General features: G+C 32.0%; 3 protein-coding genes across 13 annotated transcripts; 2 read left to right on the top strand and 1 right to left on the bottom strand.

The window, feature by feature from the left end:
• Positions 1 to 824: 824 nt before the first annotated feature.
• Positions 825 to 8,057, bottom strand: LOC107891032 (increased DNA methylation 1). Of its 11 annotated transcripts, none has more exons than XM_041100960.1 (17): positions 7,901 to 8,057; positions 7,254 to 7,700; positions 7,039 to 7,143; positions 5,103 to 5,616; positions 4,934 to 5,015; positions 4,787 to 4,858; positions 4,650 to 4,702; positions 4,397 to 4,563; positions 3,832 to 4,015; positions 3,433 to 3,490; positions 3,291 to 3,347; positions 2,948 to 3,196; positions 2,119 to 2,180; positions 1,780 to 1,836; positions 1,580 to 1,673; positions 1,200 to 1,340; positions 825 to 1,110 (listed from the first exon to the last, which is right to left on the bottom strand). In XM_041100960.1, exons 4-17 carry the CDS (start codon positions 5,141 to 5,143, stop codon positions 988 to 990), a joined length of 1,440 nt encoding a protein of 479 aa, XP_040956894.1. In that variant the 5' UTR covers positions 5,144 to 5,616; positions 7,039 to 7,143; positions 7,254 to 7,700; positions 7,901 to 8,057; the 3' UTR covers positions 825 to 987. The 11 variants fall into 11 exon arrangements, with proteins under 11 accessions (XP_040956894.1, XP_040956892.1, XP_040956889.1 ...); XM_041100958.1 differs by having other exon boundaries at positions 5,103 to 7,143; positions 7,254 to 7,291; positions 7,393 to 7,700; XM_041100955.1 differs by lacking the exon at positions 7,039 to 7,143 and having other exon boundaries at positions 5,103 to 5,145; positions 7,254 to 7,291; positions 7,393 to 7,700.
• Positions 8,058 to 12,398: 4,341 nt separating this feature from the next.
• On the top strand, positions 12,399 to 16,041 carry LOC107891035 (UNC93-like protein 3). The gene is made up of 10 exons (XM_016815674.2): positions 12,399 to 13,080; positions 13,262 to 13,425; positions 13,597 to 13,660; positions 13,758 to 13,871; positions 13,976 to 14,020; positions 14,381 to 14,628; positions 14,735 to 14,825; positions 15,242 to 15,354; positions 15,446 to 15,569; positions 15,667 to 16,041. Exons 1-10 carry the CDS (start codon positions 12,907 to 12,909, stop codon positions 15,859 to 15,861), a joined length of 1,332 nt encoding a protein of 443 aa, XP_016671163.1. The 5' UTR covers positions 12,399 to 12,906; the 3' UTR covers positions 15,862 to 16,041.
• Positions 16,042 to 16,684: 643 nt separating this feature from the next.
• Positions 16,685 to 17,478, top strand: LOC107892863 (uncharacterized). The gene has a single exon (XM_016817897.2). It carries the CDS (start codon positions 16,996 to 16,998, stop codon positions 17,356 to 17,358), a length of 363 nt encoding a protein of 120 aa, XP_016673386.2. The 5' UTR covers positions 16,685 to 16,995; the 3' UTR covers positions 17,359 to 17,478.
• The last annotated feature ends 1,650 nt before the right edge of the window (positions 17,479 to 19,128 follow it).

Genomic DNA, 19,128 nt, shown 5'->3' with positions numbered 1-19,128 from the left:
TTATCTCAATATATATTGGATAAATTATTCGCATTACAATATCACTTTTTTGTTTGTTTCTTTTGTCAGGTTTGAAGATCATAAAATAATAGAAAAAAGGTATAATTATTAGAATTCTAATTTTGAAGATTACCAATTACAAACTTTCAACCTAAACAATAAAATGAATATTAAAAAATCAAAAATTAAGTAATAAGTATACCCTTTTATAATTACGATAAATTATAATTCTCTTTATCCAATAATTACATAAGTGCATAATTAAAAAATATAAAAATTTATGATTAATTAACCTACCTAAATATTAAGAATTAAAGCAAATAATTAAAAGCCCCAATTATACCAAATTTAATCAAATTTATTAATTACAATAATAGTGACTCAAAACATACCGCAGATTATTATTACCACAAATTATTATTACATTAAGCCCTACTCCATTTTCCGATATTTATTTTTGTCTAGCAAAGATGTTATGCTTACCAGATGTTTCTAGCTTAGCATAGCATTTAACAGGTATTACATAATTGCATTGTAATAATTCTCTGTGATAGAAAAAACAAAATATTCTTTTGCTGCTATGTTAAAGATGAAAAACTCTACTCTATTTTTTTAAAAAAAAAAGATGTACGTACTCAATAGTAGCTTCTTTCTTATAACTTGGTATGATTTGAGGCAGATTATAATTTTCAAAAACAAAATTTGTAGTTTAAATAAAGCACGAACCACATATCATTTTCACATTATCTTTTCTTAGTTACCTTCAAAATATGTAAATCTTAGCATGATTTTAGGCATAATATGTTATTCAAGAACATTTGAAATGTCAAGAAAAGGTTTTCTGTTTACCGCATGCATGCATAATAAGAAGTCATCATGCAATGCTTGTTTGATTCTGTAAAACACAAAGGAAATTTCACGAAGGGTTCAAGAGCCCAACAAGACAAATTAAAAGTCATGTTTGAAGCCATTGCTGAACCTGGCTGGCTATTCCGATGGAAAGTTATCGGGGAGATTAACAGAGTTATTTGGAATCTGCTGCACCTTCTTCACCAGCACTGACGTTCCCTTGAAAACTGTCACTTGTAGCTGCTTTTGGTAATTCATCAACTGAAACACAAAATAAAGTTCAGTGTGGCCGCTTAGAGCTTTTATCATCTTTGTTTCTCAAACAAAAGGAAATTTAGAATGGCACTTACTTGCTGTTCTTTCATCTTTGTAAACCCAAACTTCTCTGTCCAAATTGACAAAGCTTCCTCAGCTGCAGGAAGCATGAGGCTTTCCACATTTAGTGAACTTAAAAACCTCTCAATACAAGCAAATAATGCCTGGAAATATCCCTATAACAATATCAAAGATAATGATGATATGTCAGCTTGGTCCAGAACTAGTGCATTCATTCGTGTTTTGAATGAAGAGTTTAAACAAAAACCGATAAGCTATACAAGAACGTAACAGCATTCTAAGGTGACAGATTTGTAAGTTAAACATAGAACTGCAATGTAATTTCAAACCGCCTAAAATAGTAGGATTGAAGTTGACAGCAAGAACGATGCACATGCTTAGTCTAGTCACTTACTTTTCCTTGATGTTCTCTAGTTGTCGCTACCATAGGGAGTTCAGCAATCTCCCGACCAAATATCCTAAGAAGACCAGCTGATACAACAACAGACCTGCACCATGCACCAACACAGTGTATGCATGCATATGCAATAAAGCAATAGAGAGAAAACAACACCCCCCTCCCCACCACCCAAATGAAAACAAAAAGCAAAATACCTGACAATCAAAACCACACAATACATTCCACCAAACTCTTGCCCAGATATACTTCTCCTTTACAAAGATCAAAATGCAACCGTCAGATCCAATCCGAACAAACCAGATCACAAGTAAATTATGCCTTAACAGTTTTAGTAGTATCATTAAGATGCAAAATTTGTGATAAATCAAGCAAAACATCCTATTAATCACATATAAATAAACACATTTTCTTGAGAAAACCTTTTCTAGTCATAAAGAGATTCTATATTTCTTTTTTTCTGTTTTAAAGCCAAAAAGGAAAATAAAACATTAGAACCACCTAAAAGGTAGGAAGGGGAAGAATGAGATACAAACCCATAGACCATCGCAGGAATCAAATCACAACCAGACTTTGCAACAATGGGATCAAAGCATTCCTGTCAAAAAGAAAGTACAAATAACTTGAGCAGACAATTATTAAATACAACTAAACTAAATATAATATAAGCAAGATAATCAACACTCTAAAGAAAGCTAGCATATAGACGAGCATATCAGAAAAATCCATAGTATAACCAATACTTATGAATGTTTAAAATTCAGTTCCATCATTAGTTTAGTTTTAAAATCCCAACTTCACCTCAACTGCAATTCTTGTAATTTGTATGGATGGGAATTCATCAATTTGATCCGAGTACAATTTTTCTTTCGTTAAGCTGGATCTTAATTCTATCCATCAGCCATCAGTAATATATCCACAAAATTCAAAAGTACCAGTGTCATTCTCTAAGATTGACAATTTTCTTTGTGCCCCAACCTCATCATGATTGTGTGCTTAAGAATTTCAACTGCTTTAACTAAAATTATATGCTGAGATGTGGATGGAAGTGTATGCAAATAGCAGACGTTCTAAAAATGCGTCTGAGAGCATCGGAATTCAGAACTCTCTCCAACATGTTCCTTTTATATATTGTTCAAAAGCCATAATCAGTCATGGCACAGAGCTTATTTCAAAATTTCAATTCAAAAAGTTTGGTTAACATATATTGTACAAGCTCCAAGTACAATATTAAAAAGCTAGGTAAAAGGTAATATGTTCTAACAAAAAGGTCAGATGAAAAAAAAGTATATAAAGAATATGACCCACTGAGCAACTACCATAATATATTGAATGCTAATATGTTTCAAGTGAGGAAAAATTTACTTGAAATATTGCAGCTGCACTTGAAAGTAATGGCAGATCTTCAGGATAATGGCTTTTTCCACTTAGTATACACCATTGAACACAATCTGTGGCTTCATCAATAAATAATCCTTTTTCTAAATGCCTTCTTCTGATTACATTTGAGAATGAAGTAGGAATTATCTGCACCCCGTTGGAAACAGAACTCTGGAGGGCCCCATAAATCCTTTTGCAGTCATCACAACAGAACCATTTATCCTTGGGAACTTCCTATTGCATGGAGGAAAAACAAAATGATAAAAAAAAAAAATTCAACTAGTACATATATCGTAACAATTAAACTGCAAGAGCATTTAAGACTTACTTTCAAATCACATTGTCCACTATCACGCAGGCATCCAACATGGAACTCCTTCTCACACTAAGAAAGGACAGAAGAAAAAGATAATGATATACCGAAGAAAAAGCCTGTTTGGATAGAAATAAGATGAGTAAACTGCACATACTTGGTCACAAAAAATAATTGTCCGATCATCGAAGGTAGTAGAACTGAAGTCATACTCCCTGAAAAAAACAATAATAGTCATCCTTGTCTCATAATACAAATATCAGACATTGATAAAGACAAAAAGCAGTAATCATGTAAGAAATCTATAAATAAACGGGAAAAGAAAAAAGGAACACAAAGTCCAAATAAGAAACTATTGGGAGATTATTGGCTCCTAAAAAGCCTCTATTAACAATCCACTAGTTTCAATTCCAACATGCTTCTATGTGGATAATAAACAAACATATATATGAATTCATTGAAGGATTATTCACACATTGAACCTCAGATTCTAAGATATTGATATGCTTAGAGACAGCATACTAGAATGGAGAAAAAAAATTACAGAAATACCAACCTGCAAATTGCACAACCACCAATTTCAAATTCTGGTGCTTTAACAACTCTTGTCAATCGTATCACAATTGGTCTTGCTATCCTTGAAGATTTTCCTAAAACAGCTTTTCTACCAAGACCATTTTCATCTGCACAATTTGCACAATGCCAATCACCTTCAGGAAGGTGCCCTAAATTCAAACAAGCTGCAACAAAGAAATTCAATGGAATCAGTGATGAAAGAAAACCTTAGATCAAAATGAAAATCAAGCACAAGATAAATTGAATGTATTTCACAATTAAGATGCAAAATGAAAAAAAGTTAATCAGGCATGTGCATCTTCTGTTTCATTGTTTGAGAGAAAATTGTCAAAAGACAGTCTAATAATCATTAGGCACAGAAGCACAAAATGATTAGAGCTTCAAATGCTGAACAGAGTGCACTGTGTTGTAATTGAAAAGATCATATAATCACTGGATGTTGGCCACCCAATATCAAATACTTTAAACACCAATTTTGAATCAAGTACCTGTCTCAACAAACATAATCTAGAAGAAACAGCTCAAAATAAAAGAAATTTACGCACCAGGATGAAAAGCCTGACAGCATTCATGACAAAAAAGCAGATCTCCAGAATCTCCACATATTGAACACATATCACCACCGATATCAGTGGTAATGCGTTGTCCATTTGACAATGACAAGGCTATATCATGAAGCGTCAACCCATTAGATGTACGGACGTGACGATACCTATTTAAAAAAAGAAAAAGTAAAAAGCTTAAAAAGGAATGACTCAATATTCTAGCGAAAGATCAAATTCAGTATAGACCACTCACGGTTGTCTTCTGTCGGCCATTCCAGCATGTGCTTCAAACTGTGAAGGGCTAAGCTGCTCATACCAAAACAAATTTAAAGCAAACCATAGATGAGAGAGATGATCTAGCATCAAGTTGACAATAAATTAGAAACTTACCTCTCTCTCACAACATCCACAGACTATGCCACTTCCCTGCTTGTACCCTTCAATTAGCTTCTGGATAAATTTCTTTTGAGAGTTTCAGTCAGTACTAGGCATAAATTATTACCAATCAACTATATTATTTTCTATAAATCATTTCACCTGTCCTTTGACAAAGTAAGCCAATTCAGCCCCATCTGGAAGTCCTTTTGGCATAAAAAGTGACTGGTGCAAGAAATTACCCCTGCAAACAATTTAAAGAAATTCCAGCTTAATTCAGGCCGATCTAAATTTTACATAGAGAAGAAGCACACCATATGCCATAGCGTACCTTTTCTTCGTGCCAGCATCAGCAGTTCCCTTCCGTTTCATGACTGAGTTAGGTCTTAAGGTACAATGTCAGTGAGGTGTGAAAAAGAAAAAAAAAAAAGAAACAAACAATCTATCTTATGAGGAAGGTAGATAGCCCTAATAACAGCCCCCTTGAGGAATTAACCATAAAATTAGTCAGAAAAAAATTCAATCCACCAACTCAGATGAGAACTAAATTGAAAAGGCAAACGTGATGCTCAAATGCCAGATTTGATTCCACTAAGCACCCAGATAAAAACAACGAGGTAAAATCCATATTCCATATCTAGGGTGAAAACCAAGAAAATGCATTCAATGAAACCTGACCATAAGATAAGGACAGAAATGATTTTTTTTTCAAGTTGAAACAATGAGAGATCATAGAAAAAGAAATCACCAAAAATTTATATCAGTTTACCTTTCCGCAAAAATTTATATTAGGCAAACTAGGTGGTTTGATGTTATAACCTTTCCGCAACTCCGATTAAGACTAGCTGCAGGACACAAGCGCATGTTAATACCTAAAAAATGGCAAAACTAAAGAGGTTCTGTACTGACTGGTAAAAATTCAATTTTTCCTTCTCTTTAAGAAGGTTGACACTATATATTAATATGCCTGGTATGGTAGATTTAATATTTAACTCGCAAAATTCATCCTCACTTCCAAAACATTGAGAATGCAAAAAAATGGGGAAAAAAGAATCAAGGTAAGGATGCGCTGCTTCAGTGGGCCACTTACCTTCTTTGCTTAAACCGTACACGAGCCAACCAAATTTGACGGCAGTTACCTTGAATGTAATTCTTTCCATATTATAGAATCCATATCAATTCATTTCTTTCTCATTTGGAGTTAATTTCGATTATTACACTGTTGTAAATTGCCATGTTAATATTCAAGCATTGGATGTATCGCATAAGCTACTACGTACACGTGGCAACTTGATCCTAAATATTTCTCCTCAATTTTGTTTTTATTTCCTTAACTAGACTTGATTGCCTATAGAAGAAAGAGAGGCAACCTCAAGGAAAATGGCAGTCCTCTAATTGAATTCTCATCTTTTTGTTTCTTTTACTTTTGGCAATTAAAAAGAAACGAAACCGCAAATCTATTCACAAACTCCCAAGAAAGAAAAACAAATAATAAGCCATATGAGATAGAACAAACCTAACATACATAAATCAATCAAAGCATTCTGCATAAGTTATTACCTTTCCAATTCCGAAAGGGCTCCTTATTTGTATATGTACCGGCCAAGTGCAAGTTATCTAGGACCGACAGTGAGGAGAAATATCTAGGATCAAGCTGTCACGCGTAAGTAGTAGCTTATGTGATACATCCAATGCTTGTGAATATTAACATGGAAATTTACAAAAGTGTAATAATCGAAATTAACTCCAAATGGGAAAGAAACGAATTGATATAGATTCTATCAGATGGCAGGAATTACATTTAAGCTAATTGTCGCCATATCTGGTGGCACGTGTAAAGTTTAAGCAAAGAAGGTAAGTGGTTGACTCAAGCAGCGCATGCAAGAGTAGAAAAAACAACGCAGATGCTTCTGCCCTCTCATGTGTTGTTACCATACCGGGTATATTAATACAGATACTGCCAACCAAAGAGAATGAAAAATTGATTTTTTGCCAGACTGTACAGACCAACTTTATTTTTGCCATTGTTCAGGTTTTAACAAATGGTTAAGTTCTGCAGCAAGTCCACATCGGAGTTGCAGAAAGGTTGAAGCAAAGAAGAAATATAACATCAAACCACCTAGTTTGCCTAATTTCTTTTTCTGTGATCTCTAAGTGTTTCAACTTTAAAATATATATATATACATTTATCTCTTTTGTGTACTTATCTTATGGTCAAGTTTCACTAAATGCATTTTCTTGGTTTTCAACCTGGATATTGATTTTACCTTGTTGGTTTTATCTGAGTGCTTTCCATTCTCCAAGTTTATGTGATTATGTGCATGCCTAGTTTTGGCATCAGCATGCTGCTCAAAGTCATAAGCACTCAGCACCTGCTCACACACCACACAACCATTATACATCCTAAATACTAAGCATTAAAAGAACAAATAACAGTTGAACAGTTGAGCGACTTTGGATGAATCATAAAATGCATCCATACCGTTATTCACCAGCATGAATAATTCCATCCAGTATTCTCTAATAACCATAACCAAACAATAATAACAACCTCCGTAAACAAGTCAACACTTAACAAAAACAAAATTAACCTTGATTTAGATAGGGGGAACAATAGTTACCTTCACTCTGGCTCTATCAAGAATGCTAGTACCTAATTAAAGCCCGCTTCAATTCAGGCTTTGTACTATTTACATTCTCCATAATCTCCTCTGTTAAGGTTCCCATAAAAACTGCTTCTTCCTCCATTAGTAGCAATTAGTTTCCAAAGTTCAGATAATGAAGAGCATTCAAAACTGGAAATCCAGAGAAAGAAATAAGAATCCAAATGCGTCCGGAAAACTTGAATATATGCCTCCAAAGCAATGCTAAACAGGCATTCGTTACAATATGCTAGACTTGAATGTGTGCCTCCAATCCAACTCGCAAACTATACCAAAAAAAAGAACGAGAAGAAGATATTCATTTACGTTAGTCAAAGTTGAATCATAATTTGGACAATGGAAATTTTAATCGGAAACACTAACTGTACAAGTCCAAGAATAAAAGAAAACATTTAGAAATTGAATACGAATAACATAGAATTATAGCGAATCGAAGAACAAAGCATGCACGAGTAATGAAGACAACCATATTTCAAATCTGACGGATCTAGATTTCGTGGAAAGCTAGAAAAAGAAAAATCGTCCAGGTTTGTATTAGGTTTAGAGAGCGGTAAGCAAACCAGAATGAAAAATGCTTAATTCGCGGTCACTATTTACTTTTCAATTAGGGTCAGAGGGGCAGCCAAAAATATTTTTACTATATATATAAGCATCTCTCTTGTTAACATACAACAAACTCACGGAATAAAGATTAAAATATTATTGTTCTATAAAATATTTTTTTGGCATGTTTTTACATTTTTATATATGACGGAATTTTGAAAAACATAGTGTTAGTGTTTGATACGATGAGAAGTAATAAGCTTCTAATAATTTAAGTAGTTGGGAAAGTTTTTGTAGGAAAGCTTGGTGTGCTAAAATTTAAGGTAAACAATACCAAATGTCACTCGATTATTAACATGTTTACAGTTTCGTCGTTTAATTTCAAAAAGTTATAAGTTAGTCACTTGCATGTTAATTTGGTAATGGACGTTAGATGTGACTATTACCTCATTATTTGTCATATGGTAAACTACACACCCAATGTCATTCAACTATTAATAACGTTGCACTTTGGCCACTTAATTTCAAAAAATAAAATTACAAGTTGATCATTAAACTATTTGAAAGTTTTAGAATTTAATGGACCTCGTTCACAATTGTTTTCCAATAATCTCTCCATCGTCTAGTCTCCCCCTTCGACAAAGAATCACACCAAACTAGTGCCTTTCCCCTCCTATTTCAACTTCATGGTATAGTTTTTATTGAAATGGCCTAAAACCCACTAATTTAAAATCAAATGTCTAACAAAGAAGTCCTCTGATCTCTGTCTATCATCTTCAAATGATTGTTTGACTTTGATATGTTCCTCTTTTCAACCAAACTTTCTCCTTAACCTCTTATATTAAACTTCTGTCACTTAGAACTCTCTGATTAATTTTTAATTGAATTTTGTACATTTGAGTATCATTTTATATATTATATATATATTATCATTTCTCTTATTTTATTCAATCCCTAATTCACTTTTGTATGTCCTAATCGGGATTCATTGAAACAAGAGACTTTCTTACTTTTTTTTACTTTTTTTTTGTATTTTTTGTTTGTTTGAATTGTGGTTGCAGAGATATTTGGTTGTTAGTTCAAAGTAAGGATGTATGAATAACTTGATTGTGAAATTTCTTAAGTTATGATATTGGCTAAATAGGGAATGGTAAGTGAATTAAGAATGAAAGATTGTTAAGTGAGTTGGATTAGTGGTTAGGCTTTACTAGGGTTTGGGATTTAAGTTGTTGATATGGTTTGGATTATTAGGTTAGGTAATAATTGTGCAAATACTGAGTAATCAAAGTTTAAACATGTAAACTTACTAATTATTCAATAATCAACTCATAACTTTTTAAAACAGAGTCTATTGGGATTTAGTATCCTTTTTGTAGTTGTTTCATCATTAATGCCCGTAACTTTTTCAACAATTTCATTGTTTAAATTATCATATCTTGTATATTTATTCTTAATGGTTTTGGTATGAAAAGTAAAGTGTAGAAGTAAATATTGACTCATTAATTAGTTAACGTTTAACTAATATGAAGTTGCATTATGTGGTCGAATCATGATGCGAAAAGACAACTTATATTTATAGATAATATAAGTATAGTTCATAGTCAAAAGTGCCAAAATTAAGCATTTTGATTTAAGAGATTATCAAGTGAGATACCTTATTTTGGGCATCAAAGTGGACGACTTCCAGAAAAATAAAGATATAGTGTGATTGTTTGGATTAACAATAAATTAAACATGACCAGAGTTGAATTTATCCTAGATCTGTTTATATATGTATTCACTTGTGACGTTTATGGTGTGACTTACCTCAATCACAAGTAACTGACTATGTGCACATAACTCGTATACTTTGGTATACTAAAAGTTCGTGTTCAATTGGTAATAGAGCCGAAAGATTGTATTTTGGGTATACTACATATATATAAATGGCTTTGCTTAAAACAATAGAATTCATAGTCCAATAAAGGGTAAATAATATACTTTCATTGGCATTGCATTGGTGATGAAAAAGAAACATGGCCACAAGCCATTGGTCTAATACGAATGATTTTATTACTATGTGTTAGGAATAGACTTTTTTCACACTAATTATATTATACGAGAGTGACACACTAATTATAAGGTTATTGGACAAGCAAGATTATAAATTGTTTTCGTAATGAGAAAGGGAGATTTTAGTCATGGTAATTTTAGTGGATTGACTCCATGACTAAATAATATTGTAATTAATAAACGAAAAGTCAAAACTTAATCACAAATTATTTGAACGCTAATTATATATATTCAATTAGTCCTTCCGCTAGCTCAACACAACCCTTCACAATTTGCATTTAGAATCAATATGTTGAATGAATAAAAGCAACGAAAAGATAAATGAATTGCGTGTATTACTATTACAGGTTAAATGCAATTTATTGCCAAGGAAAATAGATAAGTTAGTTATTAATTTATTTTTTAATTATTATTTAATTGGTTGTAATTAAATAATTGAAGTTTAAAGAAAAAAATTAAATTATACAGTCTTTGTAGTTTTACGAAATGAGACAATTAAATTTATTTACTCATATGTTTTAGTATGTTAAAATCGTCATGATTTTAAGAAAATTAGAATTGAGTTGAGAAAAATAATTTAATTAAAATTTATTTTAATTAATTAATTAATATTTTGAAAATAGATAATTGGTTACTGAGATGAATAAATTAAATAAATTGATTTAAAGTTTAGATAGTATATATAATTATACCTAATACATAAAAGGTTCATAAAACCTGCTAGTAGTAAGGTGGGAGACACACTAGGGTATTCCAGTGTGAGTGCCACGGCCCACCATGTGTAGTCCTAGTGAGACTATGTTTTTTATTAAGATATTATTATGTTGTCTCTTATTGTTCAAGTGGAACTTATGAAAAATTTTCCTATAAATAATGACTATGGGCAAAGTCAAATATATACAACTCTAAGTGCAGTTACTCTATACGAAAATGGTGAAATTTATTTTTTAAATAAATTTTATTTTTCTGAGAACTCGAGTTAGGTTTCTTGTCCCATAAAAGGAATTAACTTGAATTAGTTTGTGAATTAGATCCTATTCTCTAAGCAAATTAAAGGTTCAAAAATAATATAGAAGATCGTATTGGTTGAAAGTTGGGGATTGACTAAGTAGAAAACACATGTAATAATTTGGTAAAGTTTATTGATAAATAACACAAAGGGCTCTCATTTTTGAAAAAAATTTCAAATTTTCACTGTGCAAACAAACACGTTTTCTAACTCGAATTTTTCAACTAAGTCCCATCTAATGTTTTGTCAATCAAGACAATCATATTTATATTTTTATTTTGATTTTTGCGGACTATAATTTTTATAATTAATTAACATATTGAAAAATACATCAAAAGTTATTAAAATTAATTAAAAATTAGAAAATATTAAAATATTAAAAATTATATAAATTATGAACATAATAAAAAATTATAAATTAAGAAAAATATTTAAAAATATAAAATATTATTAAAAATATTATAAAAATATAGAAATGTGCAAAAAATTATAAAAATGGAAAATTACAAAAATATTATTACAAAATATTCAAAAATAATATAAAATTTAAAAAAATATTAAAAATATTACAATTTTACATATAACCTTATTTGTCATTTCGCTTCTCAATCAATTTTCTTATCTTTTACATCTCAAAACACTCCCCTATTATAGACGATGGAGAAACGAGATACAAGATTTGATAAGATCCGGACGAGTACAATAGATAGCTTTAGGGATGAAATAAATATTTTATAAGTTTTAATAGGTTTGTACTGTTAATGTAGTTTCATATTTTTAAGGTTAGTTTTATATTTTTTCATATTATTTTATTTTATTTTTATAATTTTTATGTGTTTTATAATATTTTGTTAATTTCATTAATATTTTTAATAATTTTTACAATTTTCATTTTTTTGTAATTTATAAAATTTGTAATTTTTAATATTTGTACAAAATTTATAATTTATACAACTTTTTTTTCATTTATAATAAATTTTTTAATTTTTGTGGTTTATATTTTTAAACATTTTTATGATTTTTTATAATATTTTTAATAATTTTAAATAAAAATATCAAGTTTCACCACATGACATAATCTTAACATGTAACTTGATAAAAAGTGAAAACAACTTAGAAAATGTTAATATTACATTGTAACGATTGACTTAATTTTAATGGTTCAATGATTTAATTGATTGAAATTTTAATATCGAAGAACTTAATTCAATGTAAAAAATAAACAGGAATTTAATTGATTTTTTGGTAAATTTCAAGACCCTTAACCTAAATTATTTAAATACAATCTAAATTATTGCTGGGAAAATGAATAGGAATAGGTAACGAATAAATCATACTTTTGAACTCAAACTGCAATGGAGGATTACCCCTTACACTCTTTTATAGTTGGATTCCTAATTTTGACGGAGGATGCTAGCAAAAGGAGAGAAAAAAAGAGAAGAAATTTGTCTGTCGTTTTATAGGAACAATTGAATAAAATACTACTGAATTAAGAAATAATATATATTTCGTCGATTAAGCTTCCATCGCCGTCCGATACTCCGGCCCTCTCTCATCTTTCATCATCATCGATTAATTCGAATACTTTTAGATTCCTTTCAAAATGATACGAAACCAAAATAATCAATTTGAATATTCAGAATCCTTCCACATCTTTTGATTTTCCTACGATTTTCTCAGCAACCGCATGGTCCCCAACCCAATTTTTTTAATCAACAATCCGAAGTTGTAGCTTTTCTCGTATGTCCTTTACTCCACACTCTTCAAGCCGGCTCTCTTTCCCCTTTTGACATCACTCTCTTGGATTTCTCACTCTCTAATTTCTGGAGGGTTTTTTAAAATCAGCTGGAGCTAGAATTACAAGTCATATGGCAATCGAATCGATGGATACTCGCGACGAAGAGGCGCCCCTGGTCGTTGATGTTTCGGGAGGTGAAACTCCCAAAAGCCGAACGAGGGACGTTCATATTTTGAGCTGCGCCTTCTTGTTGATCTTCCTTGCTTATGGAGCTGCTCAGAATTTAGAGACTACTATTAATTCCGTGAGTTCCTTTTTCCGTCTCATATGTTTTCATTCGATTGAATTCAAATCCAGCTATTTGGTTGAGTATAAACGTGACTGAAGTTTGAAATTCTCGGGAATTTTTAAGAGATTCTACAGTTTTCCTGAATTATTGAAATTTTAAAAGTTTTAACTATTCCTTTTTTTTTTGGCTGTTTCAGGAAGGAAACTTGGGAACGGTATCACTCGGGATACTGTATGTATCATTTGCGTTTTTCTCCTTGTTTGCTTCGCTGGTGGTTCGAGTATTGGGGTCGAAGAATGCTGTGGTGCTGGGGACTACTGGTTATTGGTTGTATATAGCTGCAAATTTGAAGCCTACGTGGTAATTGTTTTTCAGTTTTTGAATGGTAATTAATGTAGAAATGAACTACTGACCTTTTGCCCAATTTCTGTGTATGGTACTTTCAACTTGAACTGAGTCTTTCCATACTATGTTTTAACCATGTTGTAATGGAACTTTCAAATTGAACATCTTTTAATCTTATTGTTGTAGGTATACTATGGTTCCAGTTTCACTGTATATGGGTTTTGCAGCTTCAATAATATGGGTTGGGGAGGTATGTGTGCGATTTAGACTTATTAGGTTCATCGATCTTTCTTGTATAGTGATTATCATTGATTGATTTCCGATTCTTAACCAATTTAGTGTCTCAGGGGACATATCTTACTTCTATTGCACGCAGTCATGCTATAGATACCGGCTTACATGAAGGAACTGTGATTGGTAACTTCAATGGAGAATTTTGGGCAGTTTTTGCTCTTCACCAGGTGACAATCTTTGTTGTGACAATCTACTCAGAAACTTTCTATGACGAGGTTTAAATGCTAAACATTAATCTTTTACTACAAATTGGTTTTGCTAAAATTTGCAGTTTGTTGGGAATCTGATCACACTTGCAGTACTGCCAAAGGGAACGGTATGTGTTGCCTTCATGAAGAACAGTTTTTTTCCTCTTTTATTCTAATTGTGTTCTTGGACGATGGTGTCTTCCTCAATATCAGGGTGGAAAAATCAGTCCAGCTTTCTGCATGCTTCCAGACATGTTTGATTTTAGTACTTAATTTCTCTTTCAAGAACTGATTTATTCTTTAGGTAGTTATATACATACCACCATTCCAATGCCCTGCCTCCCCCCCCCCCAAAAAAAAAAATATCATCATGGGATTTGATTCCATCTTATCATTTGATAGCATGGATCTTTCAGCTTGGGTTTAGTGTTTTTCATTTTTCCTTTTAAATGTTCAATGGCTAATGACAAGTTATCCTTACACTGCAGGAAGGAAGTACCGGCAGCACGTCTTTGCTTTTCATTGTCTTTCTTTGTAGTATGACATTAGGTACAATTCTTATGTGTTTCATATGTAAAACCAATGACAAAGAGAAGGTATCAGAAGATTCTTCTGTCAGTTTTTGTTCTGCTGTGGCATCTCGGTTGAATTCAGTTATCCTTCCTTTGCTTGACATGCGGATGCTGTTGGTCATTCCTCTTATTGCTTATTCAGGATTACAGCAAGCTTTTGTATGGTATTGCTTGCTTAGGCCCTTTACTGCAACAACTTGTTTCAAGCCTTGCCTTCTTAAAGAGAACTTTTCATCTTTTTTCTTAGTTAGATATATTTTGCAATTTTAGGGCCAGTTACACCAAGGACATTGTAAACCCAACTCTTGGAGAGGCTGGTGTAGGTGGTGCAATGGCAGTTTATGGTGCTTTTGATGCAATTGTAAGTACTTAAAATTCAGAATTGATTGCTAGTTATTAACAATTAGTTTTACTTGAAAATAACCGCATGAAAGTTTAGGTTTTTAATGAATAGCTTCTTAGTAAACTATTTCTACTTACCTTAGTGAAAGATTTAAAATTTCCTAAAATCCTTTGTATTATTTTTTTGTCAAGACACTTCGCCATAGGACAATGGCTACTTGTTTCTTTTCCATGGATGCATATCCATATGCCTGCATTAAAAAGAGCATTTCTTTGACTTGACCATCACGTAAGTTCTGTTTATTACTGTATGGCAGTGCTCACTTTAGTCTTACAAAGTCGGTAAAATATTGATATTTATTCTCATTAAGTGCTGGTAGCTCACTTGGTTGATTTATTATCTACTCTCATTTGGATGGTAAAACCTTGTGATAGTGTTCCCTGGTGGCTGGTCGACTCACATCTGGCCTCAGATCAATTACTGTCATAGTTTGTGGGGGAGCTTTTTTTCAGGCATTGATACTCCTCTGGCTTTTGCTAAAATACAGGTTAGAGCAAAGCGGTCTTGTAGTTTTTCTGTATTTAACTTCCCAGCTGTTTCTCTATCCTACTTTAACCTTAAATAATGTTGTGATGTAGTGCAACTAGTGGAGTGCTTGGCGTAATATACCCTCTTCTCATGGCGGCTTTCCTGGGCATCGGTGATGGGGTTTTGAACACGCAGCTCAGTGCTTTGCTTGCTCTACTTTTTAAGCATGATACGGTACGAACACGGAACAAGTATATGTTCGGTGTAGATATTTCAGTAACTTCACAACTTTTGTCTCTGTAACCACAAGTGAATATTTCTTCTGAAACAGGAAGGAGCGTTTGCACAGCTGAAGGTGTGGCAGAGTTCCGCGATTGCAGTCGTGTTCTTTTTGAGCCCAGTTGTGACATTGCAGACAATGGTGGAGATCATGGTTGGTGCAATTTCTGTTTCCTTGGTTTCGTTTCTATTCCTTACTCTGAAGGTAGAGAAAGCATTCTCTTCGCACCAAGTTACCAACATGTAATATATTTCAACCAAGCTATGGTACAACCAATGTTTCTTCAAGCTTGGGAAAACTTAATTACATGCTACTTAATGTTCTTTGACGTGTATAATTGTAATATCCATCCAATTACAAGTCTGGTTTCGAATATCAATTTGTAGTTATAAATATCCCTTTAAATGCAAGTGTTTTCTTAAATTATTCTTTTTTCTTACCATAAATTTGACTTGAGTTTGGTTTAATAAAATTATTGATTTGGTCGTTTGTTTGATTAGGTTTTTTTTTATTGTAAAATATAATAATTTCAATTTTCATCGTCCACTTTATAAGTCGGAATAAATTATCCTTGATTTCAAAAGTTCAATTTGATGGACTGAAGTCTAAAATCAAGTGTAATTAAGTTATTTATTTTTAATAAAAATTAAATTTATCCCTTACTTAATGGACGTAACAAATTAAAAATTGATTATTATAATGATTTTTCTACCTATTATTGAAGCTAATAGAAAATTTTATAAAAATAAAAGGCTTGAGAAAGAGAAATCAATTTATTATAGTGTTTGTTTTTTAAATCCAACGGTCCACTTTACTTCAATATTATATTATTTTAAATATTTTAAAATTGTCGAATGACCGTAAATGTATTTTTGAGTTTTTATTTGGCTGTTTGAAAAAAATATCAAAGGTTGATGATGAAAAAAACTCAAAAATATAATTAGGATCATTTTGAGAAAACATGTAAATATTAGTAGCCAAAATTTTCATTAAACTATTTATTTATTAGTAAAAATTTCCAATATTCAAAATTATATAGTTTTTACTAAAAAAACTCTAAAGCTGTCCTACATTTTAATAGATTCAATTTGTTAGCGAAGCAAGGCAAACAAATCCACGTAGTGATGGAGATCGTGGAGACTGGCAACCAAATCCTTAACTAAAAAAAAGAAAGTCGAAAACATTCTGGGAGTTGGTCTCTTTCATTACACAGCTCAACGCCAATCCCCAGCCCAACTAAACTTTAGTAGCTGAAATTAGGTCCCCTCCCTCCCCCCCCTCCTCCTTTTAGCCACCCCCTCTTTCTAAAAGGCTTCCATTTCCTCGATAATCCATTCTCTTTAAAACCCAACCCTCCCCCAAATCCCCTCACTGAAAAAAATGATTCTTTCTGTTCTTACAACCCTGCTTCATAGACTCACCTTACGGTGGCCGGTGCTACTCTACGCTGCCACGTGGACTGTTATTCTAACTGCGATGGTGGCGGTGGCGTCGTTCTCGCCGGAGGTGGCCTTTGTCTCCGCCGTATCTCAGTCATCTTCGTTCTCGAAAGCGTGCGGAACAGAGGGGTCGGTTAGAGTTCCGATGGACGTGGCGGGAGAGAAGCTGTGCTTGCCGGTTCACCTCTTCGGTAAGTCCAAAATCGATTGGATTGTTCCTCCGGTTTTCGCGGCCGTCATTGTTACTGGGTCGGCTTGGGTGGTCCGTGGCATTGGCTTGTGGGAATTCGACGAGGCCCATTGATTTCGGCTTATTTCTTTTCTGCTGAAATTCATAGTCTATTTTCTTTCTGTCTGATTATAATAGAAATATAGTGTAATAAATTAACTCCAAATAAATAAAATCATAAATTTTATATCTCAATATTCGTAACGGATAACCCTTTATGACTCACTTTAACGGACAAGTCCAACTCTTCGGTTGCCTTTGGAGTTCATCTTGAAATTTAGTAGAAAAGTTTACAAAAATTAAATCTTTTTTTTTTGGTGAAAAAAAAATCAATTTAAAATCTAATTTTAAGATTGAGTTGCTTCAATTTGATTTATTTTTGAAGTTTTTAATATATTATTTTTTATTTTATATAATTTATATCATATAAAACTTAAAAAGCAGAAGGGTCTAAATTTTTTTAATAAAAAATGGAAAATCAAATCAACTTTTTGAAAAAATTTACATCAATTAAGCTTATTCAATTGGTCTCTTTTGTTAACATGTATTATCATTCACTAATTTTATTATTGATGTATACTAATGTGATAAATTCGGAATTCAACATGTTGATATGCGACGTACCGCATGAATTAATATGCTAACATAATATTTAAAGAATTAGATAAAATTATAATTATTATAAAAAATTATAAAAAAAACATTATTGTAGATTAATGAGGTATTGGCTTTATTAGTTAAAGCTGAAGCTTTGGGTTTGTGGACATTTTGGCTCAAGTTTTACTATATACATTTGTGATAGCCTCAATAGTCTTAACATGTGTAGTTGTGATTAATGGATTTTGTCCTTCTGATTCACTCACAAGAATATTATGTTGTAAGTATGAGAGATTGGGTTCAATCCAAAGTAACCCTATTCTCTTCCCCTTATTATTAAAAAAAATACACTAAAATCTAAGTAATAGAATTTCTTCAACGAAAAAGTGTAGAAAATGATAAGTAAATAAAGAACTACTTATCATTTAATGTAGATTTTTTCTACTTCTTTTTATTTTATTTCTTTTAATTTTATGCTTTAAATATTTTACTTTTAAAATTTTAAAAAATACATTTATCAATCAGTATAATCATATTTTGTACTTAATCTTAAGAAATATACTAAATAGATTTTTATAGTAAGGCCCAATTTTTGTAGGGGACCGACCCGTATAAACAACAAAAAAGAAAGAATATAGAAAATTGAAAATACAAATTTACGTGGAAAAACTCATCTGTGTGGAAAAACTCCTCTAATAAAAAAGATAAAAAATCACGGGCCAAGGAGATTTCACTAAATAAGCAAATAATAGAAAAGTACAAGGTGAAGACAATCAAAACAAACTCTAACCCTGAAAATAAATCTCTTCGGCTAAAATACAAAATTCTCTAAAAGTTCTCTCAAAGCTCTCTTTTGATCTTCTCTTGATCTTTTTGTTAAAAGATGTATATTATATGGTTACTACGACCCTTTTTATAAGCTAATATTAGAGTTCTAATCATACTAAAATATCTCTGGTATAATCAGAGTTTAACTGGGAAAAATAACATTGTGGAGAGTCTAATTACGCAGTTGCTTTAATTGGGTAAATCGTTGCGACGTCAAGAGACTCCTCGTCGCACCTCTGCTTTGCATTTTGATTAGTTTTGCGTCGTTGCAATGTCACTTGAATCCTCGTCGCGATGTCACCTTTGTTTTGGCTCTGGTTTAACCAAAAAATGCAAGACGCACTCCACAAATCTCCACTTTAACTAGTATTTTAACATGTCTCCTTTTCCATCACTAATACATGTAAACATTCTACCATC

The sequence above is a fragment of the Gossypium hirsutum genome, chromosome D09 (assembly GCF_007990345.1).
Source record: "Gossypium hirsutum isolate 1008001.06 chromosome D09, Gossypium_hirsutum_v2.1, whole genome shotgun sequence".
Taxonomy (NCBI): domain Eukaryota; kingdom Viridiplantae; phylum Streptophyta; class Magnoliopsida; order Malvales; family Malvaceae; genus Gossypium; species Gossypium hirsutum.
The sequence above is the reverse complement of the archived record's forward strand: the minus strand, read 5'-3'. Positions and strand labels throughout refer to the sequence as shown.

What these genes read in the sequence shown, in the direction of transcription:
- LOC107892863 (XM_016817897.2), top strand. Translation starts at nt 16,996, where the DNA reads ATGATTCTTTCTGTTCTTACAACCCTGCTTCATAGACTCACCTTACGG.
- LOC107891035 (XM_016815674.2), top strand. Translation starts at nt 12,907, where the DNA reads ATGGCAATCGAATCGATGGATACTCGCGACGAAGAGGCGCCCCTGGTC. An exon ending in CAGTACTGCCAAAGGGAACG is followed by an intron (nt 14,021 to 14,380) that starts GTATGTGTTGCC and finishes CTTACACTGCAG; the next exon opens with GAAGGAAGTACCGGCAGCAC. An exon ending in TACTTTTTAAGCATGATACG is followed by an intron (nt 15,570 to 15,666) that starts GTACGAACACGG and finishes CTTCTGAAACAG; the next exon opens with GAAGGAGCGTTTGCACAGCT.
- LOC107891032 (XM_041100952.1), bottom strand. Translation starts at nt 7,302, where the DNA reads ATGGTTATTAGAGAATACTGGATGGAATTATTCATGCTGGTGAATAAC. An exon ending in GGTGGTTGTGCAATTTGCAG is followed by an intron (nt 3,491 to 3,831) that starts GTTGGTATTTCT and finishes TGTTTTTTTCAG; the next exon opens with GGAGTATGACTTCAGTTCTA. An exon ending in ATTCCTGCGATGGTCTATGG is followed by an intron (nt 1,837 to 2,118) that starts GTTTGTATCTCA and finishes ATCTTTGTAAAG; the next exon opens with GAGAAGTATATCTGGGCAAG.